Below are 12,456 nucleotides of genomic sequence, written 5' to 3'. Positions count from 1 at the left end.
ACCTAACTCTCAAGTCGAGAGGAGGACTCACCCAGTCTGCCCAGGACCGGCGAGCTCAAAGGGACCCTCCCGCAATGAGGGGAGCACAGCCATGTCCGGCAGCAGATAAATTGCAAATGAGACATCAGAAATGGGATCCTGATAGAAGGGGTTCACACATTTCTACAGGGAACAATAGGGTCCCAAAAAAAAGGCAACTGACCAAGGAGGTGACAGAGATGGGCCTAACACTCAGTTCGTTGCAAATGGGGTTTTTCGGGAGCAGCGCTCTCGGCTCTCAAGTTGAGGCGGGCCCTTACAGCTCATACTGGGAGCGACTCATAGCTAACCCTCACAGTGAGGAGAGCACTTCTCAGCTCAACCAGAAAGTGGTGCTAGATTAGAAGGGGCAACCCAGCAGGGCCCAATAAGAGACAGTCCACTGGTGCAGCTGGACACGGTCTCATGCTATCTATCTCGATAGAGAGCGTGGGTCCCGTACACCAGACCTGATAGAATCTGAAGAAATAGCAGGACCCAATAACCATTCATGCGTACAGAGCTTAGAGGAGGACTCACCCAGTCTGCCCAGGACCGGTGAGCTCAAAGGGACCCTCCCGCAGTGAGGGGAGCGCAGCCGTGTCCGGGTAGCAGATAGATCACAAATGGGACATCAGAAATGGGATCCTGCTAGAAGGGTATCACACATTTCTACAGGGAACAACAGGGTCCCAAAATAAACTGACCAAGGAGGCGACAGAAACGGGCCTAACACTCAGTTTGTTGCAAATGTGGGCTCTCAAGCTGAGGCGGGCCCTGACAGCACATACTGGGAGCGACTCATAGCTAACCCTCACATTGAGGGGAGCACTTCTCAGCTCGACCAGAAGAAGGTGCTAGATTAGAAGGGGTAACCCAGCAGAGCCTAATAAGAGACTATCCACTGGTGCAACTGGACACAGTCTCATGCTCTCTATCTCGATACAGAGCGTGGGTCCTGTATAATCAGACCCGATAGAATCTGAAGAAATAGTAGGACCCAATAACCATTCATGCGTACAGAGCTTACTGCTCCTCAGAGCAGAAGCATACAAGAGGGGTTTCCGCATAAACACAAGTCCCTCGTACCTCAGGGAACACAGTGTACTCAAGCCCACTCCGCAGAGGGGCGATTACTGGTTCAACCATAAGGGCAGTGTGAAAGGGAGGACCCGCGGACCTGACCGTCTATGGAGTGTTGAGTTCCTCAACGCCTCAGCGAGAGTAGCTTTAGCTCAGAGAACGTGCATGATGGTTAAGGAAAGACTCAAATCTCAGGAGACCCCTCAGGGTGAGAGATGAGTAGCGCACCCTGGCCAGAGGATAGGGAGCATGTCACGAAGCATGTACTCAGAGGAGTACTAGCCCGCGAGAAAGACCCGCAGGTCCTGAGGTTGCAGCGTTATACTGGGGACCTGATGCTGGGAGGCCTCCGCAGAAGCCCAGACTATGTGTCCAAGCCGAAGATGAGAGCTATCACCAGCCTGGATCAGTACCGATGAGTGAAACCATCACTATAATCGGTCAACAGCAGGAGGTCCTGACAGGGGGGTCAAACCTAAAAAGTCAGAAAACAGAACAGGTCTGAGTAGCGCTGCAGAAAAAAGGCTAGTATTGAATACACAAAAGCTAGCAGTAGAATAGATGAAATGGATCGTACTCACCAACCATGGCTCCCGCGCATGACTCAGGCTCATGGATATAGGCTGAAGGCAAAGTCCTAAGAGCACTAGGGTTCGGACCATCAGTGGGTAGTTCTATGAGGCATAAAAACTAGCCAAAACATCATAGGCCCAGCATAAGAGACTGCAATGCAAGCACAGGAGTCTCCTACCTAACCTCAGTCAGGAGGGAAGCGTTTTAGGGGAATTAATGGGAGGAAGATAAGAGCAGATGTAATATTCTCAGAGGGAGGTGAGTAGATGGCTCAGGTTTTACTCTGGTCCAGACGAGAGCGTTGAGAACGCCTAGTCTGGATCACCTCCCTCAAATCTTACCTGTCACCCTAAGACCCACGCCCCTTTTGAGCCCTACCCACAGGCAGGGCAGGGGCGCGAGTCGAGCCCTCATCAACTCATCAGCCAGGTCCATCTGCGATCCCTCATTTTCCTCTGTGCCTCAGCAGCGGGGAGCTGATGGCTGTCCCTCTTTCCTCAAAAAGAGAGACAAACGAGAGCGGAGCTTTTTCATAGGAAAACGCTCACAGTGCACGCAAACTGCCTCCTCAAGGACATCGCGCGCTTGCTCTTCACCCAAACAAAAGACGCAAAGATCGTGGGTGTCAAATAACGAGGACATGGATCCACACACTTCTTAAACGCCTTACTAGTGCTTGCCATGGTAAAGAAGAATAATCGTTCTTACCGGAAACGCACGCTTCAAACAAAACAGCCCTTGAAGATGAAGAAGAGGATGATGTGTTTTCCCAGCGCCCTTTTATACTGTGGTCGTGCCAGGTGATGACGTCACAGGCTGCCGCCGGCCAATGTTATTGTTGTGTTTAGATGTATGCTTCAGACAACGGTCACGCTTGAAGGCGTTACCCATAGCGACCTCTAGAGCAGTGTTTCCCAACCTTTTTTTAGTCGCGGCATCCTTTGGAAATTTTAACAAACTTGTGGCACCCTACAAAATTTATTTTGTCACAATATTTGAATTTCTAACTTCGATATGATAATTTGAAAAGTATATATATTCGGTACAACAGGGAAGAACTGCAGAATATAATGTCATACAGATATTTTTAATATTATTAAATATTATTAAATATCTTAAATATATATTATTAAAAACTAATGAAGAGACCAATTTACATGACAGATTTTAATGTAGGCTTTTATACATATGTAAACATTATTTAATGTATATATACTCGGTACAACAGGGAAGAACTGCAGAATATAATGTCATACAGATATTTTTAATATTATTAAATATTATTAAATATCTTAAATATATATTATTAAAAACTAATGAAGAGACCAATTTACATGACAGATTTTAATGTAGGCTTTTATACATATGTAAACATTAACCACGTGAAAGTGAAACCTGAGCGGTGAACTCATTTTCGGCAGCCGAAATTTCGGTGCATCTCTAATTATTGGCGACATCAGAAATGGATATTATATAATAGATGCTTTTTTGAACATTTTAGCAATTTAAAAATATTAAAAAAGGATTTTTTACACGGCACCCCTTCTCTCGACAGACGGCACCCCGGTTGGGAAACACTGCTCTAGAGGACGCAGTTCGAAGTTCCCTTGGAAGGGAACAGAAATATTGTGAAATATTAGTACAATTTAAAATAAGTGTTTTCTATTTGAATATGCTTTAAAATGTAATTTATTCCTGTGATGGAAAAGTTGAATTTTCAGCAGCCATTCTTCTTTGATTATTATTGATCATTATTCTTTGATGAAGAGAAAGTACGAAAGGACAGTATTTATTTGAAATCGAAATCTTTAGTAACATTATAAATGTCTTTACTGTTTTGTTTTTATTGTTTTTTAACAATTGAATGGCTCTTTGCTGAATGAAAGTAGTAGTTTTTTTGGAATGGAATTGTAATATTTGCATCTAAGGAATCTTGTATTAATTATCATTAATTACTTATATTTTATGTTGCAGAAAGAGATTTTACTGTCAGATCTGGTTGTCTGTATTCTTGCCTCAGTTTTGACCTTTGCAATAACAGCCAGCACGGTTTTCCTTTCTTTACGGGTAAGTTTCTCTTCCTTTTAAATTTCCTATACATAATGACTACAAATTCAATAAAGCTAGCAGTTTACATATCAACTAACAATTTTTTTCATCACATGCAGCCATTTGTGTCCATAGTGCTGTATGCATTAGCAGCCACTGTGGGCTTTGTCACCCACTATCTCATCCCTCAGTTACGGAAACACCATCCCTGGCTGTGGATCTCTCATCCTGTGCTGAAGAGTAAGGAGTACTCACAGTTTGAACCCAGAGGTCAGTTCCCTGCACTTCTGTGACGTGTTCGCTGTAATACATCGTGTTATTAATATGAATTCATTTTAGTATACTATGTTTTCAGAGGATGCTCACTTGATGTGGTTTGAGCGTCTCTATGTGGGGCTGTTGACTTTTGAGAAGTATATTGTCTACCCAGCCATTGTCCTCAGTGCACTTACCAACGATGGCTTCGCCCTCAGCCATCGAAAGAAATTAGGATTACAGTAAGTACCTTTCCCCTTATTCTTGTTGACAATTTAACAAAGATTTTGAATTTTTTTTTTTATGTTTTATTCTTCAGTCAATCCCATAATTTATATTAAACGACCCTAACTGTATATTGACATTAGAATTATATAATGCTAATGTGTTTATACAGTTAGGGTCTCATTCAGTAATCAGTCAAAAATGCTGATTTTGTGCTCAAGAAACATTATTATCTCTGTTAAAACTTTTGTGGAAACCATAATAGTGTTTTATTTGAAATTTGCATTACATTGATCAAAAATCTTTTACATGGTTACAGAAGATTTCTATTTCAAATATATTAGATTTTTTTGAAAACTCTAAAAATACATTTGAACAGTATTGTAGGCTACATATACATTTCTTTGTAACTTTCTATTTGTCAAAAGGATAATGTTTATTTGTCAAATGTATAATTGTTTGCTAAAAATAATAAAATAAAGCAGCTCAACTGATTGATAATAACTAATATAAACTACACTGATAAAACATTTTTTAGGACCACATCAGAATATTAGAATGATTTTTGAAAGATGACTGTGATTATGAAGACTAGAGTAATGGCTGCTGAAGATTCATATAAATACATATCAAATATAAATTCAAACAAACAGAAAACCATTATTTTAAATTGCAGTAATATTATATTACTTTAATTACTTGATATATTATTATATTATTTTACTGTTTTACTGTATTTTTTTAAATAAATAAATGCTGCCTTGGTGAGCAGACTTGGTACCTAATAACACATTTTACTGAGCATTGTGGTGGTGTTAGCCGAAGTCAGAGTCACCCTGATTGGTTTTTGCTGTGCTTGGCTGTATGCTGCCTCTGCACCTGAGTGGCTCAGGTGTCTGTGTCTCGCTCCAGCTGTGATGTCTTGTTGATGACAGTTGCTGGGATGAAGCTTCTTCGTGCCTCCTTCTGCGATCCCAGCTTCCAGTTCCTCACGCTCATCTTCACCATCATCTTCTTTGAGTTCGACTGCAGCAGTGCTTCTGAGACATTTCTGCTCAACTTCTTCCTCATGTCCATCGTCTTCAACAAGGTCAGTGCTATGGGTTGGATGGACATTAGTGCAATGAAACACTCATCATTAACAATGTCCTACCCATTTGTGTTAATTTAGCATTCATTTAGATACATTTAGTAAAATAAGTAATATAATAAGAAAATACAATAAAACAAAAAAAATAATACAATTAAAGTCTGTAATTTTTTTTTAATCTAACTTCGAAAAAAAATTATATTGTGCCAGACTATTGTCAAAAATAGCTCACAGCAGACGGTGCATTTAGAAACTAGTCCCAAAATAATACTCTTACAACAGCTCTTTGTTTTGTCAACAGCTTTGGGATCTTCTCCACAAGCTACACTTCATTCTGGTGTATATCGCCCCCTGGCAGATAGCATGGGGTAGTGCATTTCATGCATTTGCACAACCCTTCGCTGTGCCTCATATCCTTACAATCTGTCCAGCTTGCTTGCATGTTTATATTGGTAGTACATCCCAAGTACTATGCTCACTCCTAATTTTAATCTGTTAAAGTAAAGGTGCTATAAACCAGGAGTTTTCAAACTTTTTTAAGCCACAGAAATATAATAATATAATATATACACTGGTTTCCAGCTTGTGTTTTGAAAGCAGGATGAAAATAATGCAATATTTAAACTGTAAAATTCATTTAAATGTAATTTTATTTGTTTGTTTTATTTATTTATTTATTTATCAACAGAATTACACAATTTGTGATTAATCTCATGATTTCCAGCCAGTGTTTTGAAAGCAGAATGAAAATAATGTAGTATTCAAAATGTAAAATTCAGTTAAATGTAATATTTATTTATTTATTTATCGACAGAATTACATAATTTGTGATTAATCTCATGATTTCCAGCCAGTGTTTAGAAAGCAGTATAAAAATAATGTAAATTTCAAAATGTAAAATTCAGTTAAATGTAATTTTGTTTAGATATTTCTTTATATTGATTTTTTTTTTTCAACAGAATGACATAATTTGTGATTAATCTCATGATTTCCAGCTATTGTTTAGAAAGCAGAATGAAAATAATGTAAAATTCAGTTAAATGTAATTCCCTTTATTTATTCATTTATTTTCATATTTTCAATTTTTACTTTTTTTTTCAAAGTCAGGTGTGTTTTCTCAGAATACTTTTTAGAGTGTCAGGTAGTTGGGAAAGAAATCGCTGACAGCGCCTTTAAAAGACTGTGGTAGTATGTTAAAAGCATAAAAAAAAACTTTATGTTGTGAAAAAATGTGTTATATTAAATATTATCTAGAAAAAGAATTTAATAATATTTATGTTACACTGACATTTCATCTTTTTTTGTCAACATACAGTAATTACATAATTTGTGATTAATCTCATGATTTCCAGGCAGTGTGAAATGGTATTATTGTAAAATTTGTTCAAATGTAATTTTCTCATCTGAGTCAGGTGTGTTTTCTCATGAGTGTCAGAAGATTAGATTCAGAATTCGATTACAGCACCTTTAAGGACAGTCATCATACCTCCAAATATAGCACAAATATTTCGTTTTTTCCTTGACGGAGCTGCTCAGACTCTGCCATGCTGCTGCTGCAGACGTTCGTCACGACGCTCTTCTACACACCGCTCAGCCCGTTCCTCGGGAGCGCCATTTTTATCACCTCTTATCCGCGGCCTGTTAAATTCTGGGAGAGGAACTACAAGTAAGCTGCCTCTTATTTCCACATGTACATGAAATATGCATTCAACCTCAAGAGTGACGTAATGCACTGTCAGCCAGATGCACACTTGAGTGCAGGTTTCAGAATAAGAGCATATTTCACTGTTTTGAGAACAGCTGTTGAGGCTGGACATGTTTGGCATGTACTTGCCTTGTTTCCTTGGGGACTAAGTTCCTTCATGGTTGATGGGCTTTATCTGAAGTCCAACAGTCTGTAGCAGCAGAGAGAAAACCACACTATGTTGAATTATTGATGTAGTTTCCAACCACAAATGTGATGACACAGAATGTTTCTGTTGTTGATATTAAACTTGAATGGTGGTGCAGGCACAGGCACAGGCATCAGATTAAATGGGGTGTTTGACATGACTGAATATTTCACTTCATGAACTTTTCATTTGGTTTTACAGCACTAAACGAATTGACAATTCCAACAGCCGACTGGTGTCTCAGGTAGACAAAGAGACTGGTAAATACTGTCTTTATCTATACACGTCTTATAACACACACACTAAACAGCTGACTGCTGTATCAAAAATGTATGTCATTCCATCTGTGTTAAAAGAATAGTTCATCCCAAAAAGACAATTGTGTCATTTACTGTACTCTCCCTTATGTTGTTCTAAACTTTTAAGTGAGTAAGGACTGGTGGTGTCAAGCTCCAAAAGCATCGTAAAAGTGATCTACATGACTTTGTGCTATATTTCAAGTCTTCTAAGCAATTTAGTAAAGTTGTTCCTAACTTTTTGACTCCTTGAACAGTATTCAAAGACGCCACTATCTAAGCTGATATGTACCTCTAGTACTTCTGTTGTAACAAAAATAAATAAAAAATACGTCAGTTCAATGTTGTGCATCTTTTAGAATTTTTTAGGATTTTAATTAAGACTTATTAAGATAATTAATACTTAATCATTAAGACCTGTTCGGCCATCTGATTGAGAACCACTTTTTTTTTTTTTATTTTATATGCGGCATTTTAAGCTGCACGTTAAAATGGTATTATTGCTTTGTGTTTTTTTCCAAGTTACATGCTTATATGAAATTGCTGAGAACAATAGCAAAAATACTGTTTTCAGGGAAGTTTTAAAGTTGGTCACTTTAAAGACACTCTAAAGTACTTTGGCTTTTAACAAAATTTTATGTTTATTTTTTTATGTTACTTTTATTTATATTTTATTTACATGTATTTATGTATGTATATATTACAGTATATTTCACACTCTAAAGTACTTTGGCTTTTAATACAAAGTTTTATATGTTTTATATTTATTTTTACTTTTACACTTTTATTTATATTTTATGTTTTTATGTATATATTACTTACAGTATATTTCACACTCTAAAGTACTTTGGCTTTTAATACAAAGTTTTATATATGTTTTATATTTATTTTTACTTTTACACTTTTATTTATATTTTATTTATGTTTTTATGTATATATTACTTACAGTATATTTCACATTTATTTTGTTTTTTATTTATTTTACATTTTAAATGTACATTTTTAACTGATAAAATAGATAAATACACTTCCTATCAATAATGTTCAATCATTAATATTATAATCTTAATATATTCTATGATGTTTGAGAGTTTTGCTTTGTTTTTTGTTTTTGAAGTTTGACAGACCTTTCACTTTCATTATATGAAAAAGAATGGCCAGAATATTCTTCCATGTTCCATGAAAGAGAGAAAGTCATACAGAGTAAAATATGATCATGTTTTTATTTAGGGGTGAACCATCCTTTTAGGATTTGATTTTTGATAATGCATGAAGGTTCAGTTTCATTGTAAACACTGTTCAAACGTTTTCAGTATGTCAGATGTTGTTTTAGGATGCCATGTCTCTACTATTACTGAAGACACAACAGTGTCCTCGTACATTTAAAAAAAAAAAAAGTTCAGTCTTTATATGCTCACTATGTAGGCTGTGATGACGACAACCTCAACTCAATCTTCTACGAGTACCTGACGCGCTCCTTGCAGCATTCTTTATGTGGAGACCTGATGTTGGGCCGCTGGGGGAATTACTGTGCTGGAGATTGCTTCATCCTGGCTTCTGACTACCTTAATGCACTTGTTCACCTCATCGAAGTTGGCAACGGTCTGGTCACCTTCCAGCTGCGAGGCCTGGAGTTCAGGGGTAAATAGTTTTAACATTATATTGTCACACTGGTGTCATTGTTCCCTCTCGTCACAGTGACTTTCTCATTTCCTCAGGTACTTACTGTCAGCAGCGGGAGGTGGAGGCCATCACAGAGGGTGTAGAGGAGGATGATTCTTGCTGCTGCTGTGAGCCGGGTCATTTGCCCCATGTGCTGTCCTGCAATGCCGCTTTTAACCTCCGTTGGCTGGCCTGGGAGGTGACCACCACTAAGTATCTGCTGGAGGGCTACAGCATCAGCGAGAACAACGCTGCCACCATGCTGCAAGTCTATGACTTGCGCAAGCTGCTCATCACTTACTACCTTAAGGTATTTTAGAAGAGAGAAGCAGTTGTAATAGTTCAGTATACTTTTGTTATATACAAATAGGAATAAGAATTGTTACATTCCAATTACTCTTCACAACAGTTAAATAAGCAGTTATTTTATTAGCTGTAAAGAATTATGTTTTGGGGGAAAAAATGCAATTTCATAGCCAAATGAGATAACATTTAAAACCATTCTTGCAAACGGTGTTTACACAGACTTTTTAAAGACATACCGTAAATGCAATCCTATCATTTATTATTATTATTTTTTAAATCCTATTTTTAACACTAGGCATCAAGAACGTACTGACTTTGTAAATGATTACAAAAAAAAAAAGGGCATCATTCATTAAACGACTGAGGGTCTGTGACTCTGCGGTTTTCTGTGAAATCTGTCAACTCAAATCTGCAGACTGATTCTGACTTTTAGCAACTAGCATCAACTCCCCCAGACTGTAAATCAGGGCAAAAATCCGTTGTGTAGTGTATTCCAGCCAAAAATGAAAATCCTGTCATTAATTACTCATCCTCATGTCGTTCCAAACTCGCAAGACCTTCGTTCATCTTTGTAACATGAATTAAGATATTTTTGATTAAATCCGAGAGCTTTCTGACTAATCTGAGAGCTTTCTACTAGTTTCTGATGCAACTACCATGTTCAAGGCCCAGAAAGGTAGTAAGGACATCATTAAAATAGTTAATGTGACATCAGTGGTTGGTGAGATGGACAACACTCACATCTCTGGATTTTCAATAATTTCTATCTTCAGAGTATCATCTACTACCTGGTGATCAACCCCAAGATGCAGATATGGGTTAAAGACCAGTCCATTCAGGAAGCCCTGCAGCCATACACCAAATGGCATCACATCGAGAAGGACCCGGCTGTGTTCAGCATGAAGATTGATGAGGACTATGTCCACTGTCTGCAGGGGGTCACCAGAGCCAGCTACTGTAACGTCTACCTGCAGTGGATCCAATACTGTGCCAACAAACTAGAGGAGGTGAGGAGACACAAATGCCATTTCTTAAGAGTGATACAAAGTAGAGCCGATACAAGGTAGTCTCGAAGGACATGATAAAAAAACTGTCTGACTGATTTCCAAATGGTGCAAAACTTGGGAATTACCTTTGGTAGGACAGTTGAGCGCTGGCATTTCCACAGTGTTAAAGTGATCTAAACTTGAATCTTAAATCTAAAGTTTTGTTTTGTGTCCTCAGCCAGTGGACAGCGATGAAGATTCTCCATTGGTTACTCTGTGTTTCGCGCTATCTGTTCTTGGACGGAGATCTCTCAGCACAGCAGCACATAACAGATCCAACAGGTACACTTCTCAACATTAGTGCTGTGCACCTCAACAGATAAATCATATTAAGACTGTTCAATAAAGAATAATTCTTAGCTTGATGGATGTCAGTATGTGTACCGCTATAATAGATTTCACATTTCACTGGTTTCCTCTACAGTCTGGAGTCATTCCTCTATGGCTTCAACACGCTGTTCAAAGGTGACTTCCGTATTGCTGCTAAAGATGAATGGATTTTTGCTGACATGGACCTGCTACAGACGGTGGTGGCCCCAGCTGTGAGAATGAGTCTGAAACTTCACCAGGTGAGATGATTGGACAATGTTTGGATATTGCATAACTTTACTGACTGTTCACATTTACCTTTGGCATAACCTCAATAATTTGACTTATACAGGACCACTTCACGAGCCTGGAGGAGACAGAGGAGCCTGCCGTGCTTTACGAGGCCATAAGCAACTACAGAACCAGTCTAGTGATATGTCACGAGAGCGACCCCGCCTGGAGAAGAGCAGTACTGTCCAGTCGAGACACACTGCTCACGCTCCGGCACATGGTAGATGAAGGCGCAGATGAGTACAAGATCATCATGCTCTACAAACGACATCTCAGCTTCAAAGTTATAAAGGCAAGAGAGCAAAACTATATTTTAGATTATAATAGAAAGTATCCTGGAAAAACAGTATCAGTTTCCACTAAAATATAAAGCATCAAACATTTTATTCATACTGTTTTTGTCACTGTTTAATTGTATTAAATTTTTGTATTTTGCAGTTTTCCATTTCCATTCCAAGTTTAATTTTAATTCATTCATTTATAAAATAAATTATAAAAACTGCTTTTTCACTTTTTTATTTTAGTTTTTAGAGATTAATGGAATCAGATCATCCAATAATGATTGATTATTTATAGTTCCTTAGTTGTTGTTTAGTTAGTGTAGTGCACATTTATATATATTTTATTTGTTAATTTATAAAATGTTATAACAGATCAAATTAAATAACACACATACATATATATATATATATATATATATATATATAGTCAAACCAACATTTATTCAGACACCTTCAACATTTCTCACATTATCACAGTTTATTCGCTATAGTTTAGAAAATGGTAATCAAATATGACAAGAACTCAGAGTTAAACTGTCAAAACAAATTCATCTTGATAATTGAAAGGTATGTAATGAATTCGGTTGAATAGCTATCAGCTGTTAAATTTAAGTACACAATGAGATAATACCAATTTAGGTCAACCAATTACCAAGCAATGCCTAATTTTGTCTGTGGTGTAAAAAGGTTCATTAGCAATTAAAGAAAAACACTTAAGGAAAACATACAGTGGGTACGGAAAGTATTCAGACCTCCTTAAATTTTTCACTCTTTGTTATATTGCAGCCATTTGCTAAAATCATTTAAGTTAATTTTTTTTCCTCATTAATGTACACACAGCACCCCATATTGACAGAAAAACACAGAATCGTTGACATTTTTGCAGATTTATTAAAAAAGAAAAACTGAAATATCACATGGTCCTAAGTATTCAGACCCTTTGCTCAGTATTTAGTAGAAGCACCCTTTTGATCTAATACAGCCATGAGTCTTTTTGGGAAAGATGCAACAAGTTTTTCACACCTGGATTTGGGGATCCTCTGCCATTCCTCCTTGCAGATCCTCTCCAGTTCTGTCAGG

The 12,456-nt window shown here is 37.6% G+C and overlaps 1 protein-coding gene across 1 annotated transcript in view; it reads left to right on the top strand.

The window, feature by feature from the left end:
* Positions 1-12,456, top strand: part of LOC107666362 (pecanex-like protein 2) — a 27,594-nt gene that overhangs the window by 11,969 nt on the left and 3,169 nt on the right. The window contains exons 17-29 of the mRNA XM_016457623.1: positions 3,649-3,741; positions 3,843-3,993; positions 4,079-4,220; positions 5,116-5,293; positions 5,595-5,703; positions 6,830-6,959; positions 7,387-7,445; positions 8,907-9,122; positions 9,200-9,453; positions 10,223-10,456; positions 10,674-10,777; positions 10,920-11,064; positions 11,157-11,387. Coding sequence (XP_016313109.1) covers positions 3,649-3,741; positions 3,843-3,993; positions 4,079-4,220; positions 5,116-5,293; positions 5,595-5,703; positions 6,830-6,959; positions 7,387-7,445; positions 8,907-9,122; positions 9,200-9,453; positions 10,223-10,456; positions 10,674-10,777; positions 10,920-11,064; positions 11,157-11,387 — 2,046 coding nt within the window. The remainder of the gene's footprint in view (positions 1-3,648; positions 3,742-3,842; positions 3,994-4,078; positions 4,221-5,115; positions 5,294-5,594; positions 5,704-6,829; positions 6,960-7,386; positions 7,446-8,906; positions 9,123-9,199; positions 9,454-10,222; positions 10,457-10,673; positions 10,778-10,919; positions 11,065-11,156; positions 11,388-12,456) is intronic.

The sequence above is a fragment of the Sinocyclocheilus anshuiensis genome, unplaced genomic scaffold, assembly GCF_001515605.1.
Source record: "Sinocyclocheilus anshuiensis isolate Anshui unplaced genomic scaffold, SAMN03320099.WGS_v1.1 scaffold63, whole genome shotgun sequence".
NCBI classification, from domain to species: domain Eukaryota; kingdom Metazoa; phylum Chordata; class Actinopteri; order Cypriniformes; family Cyprinidae; genus Sinocyclocheilus; species Sinocyclocheilus anshuiensis.
Note: the sequence above shows the minus strand (reverse complement) of the source record. Positions and strands in the feature narration are given on the sequence as shown.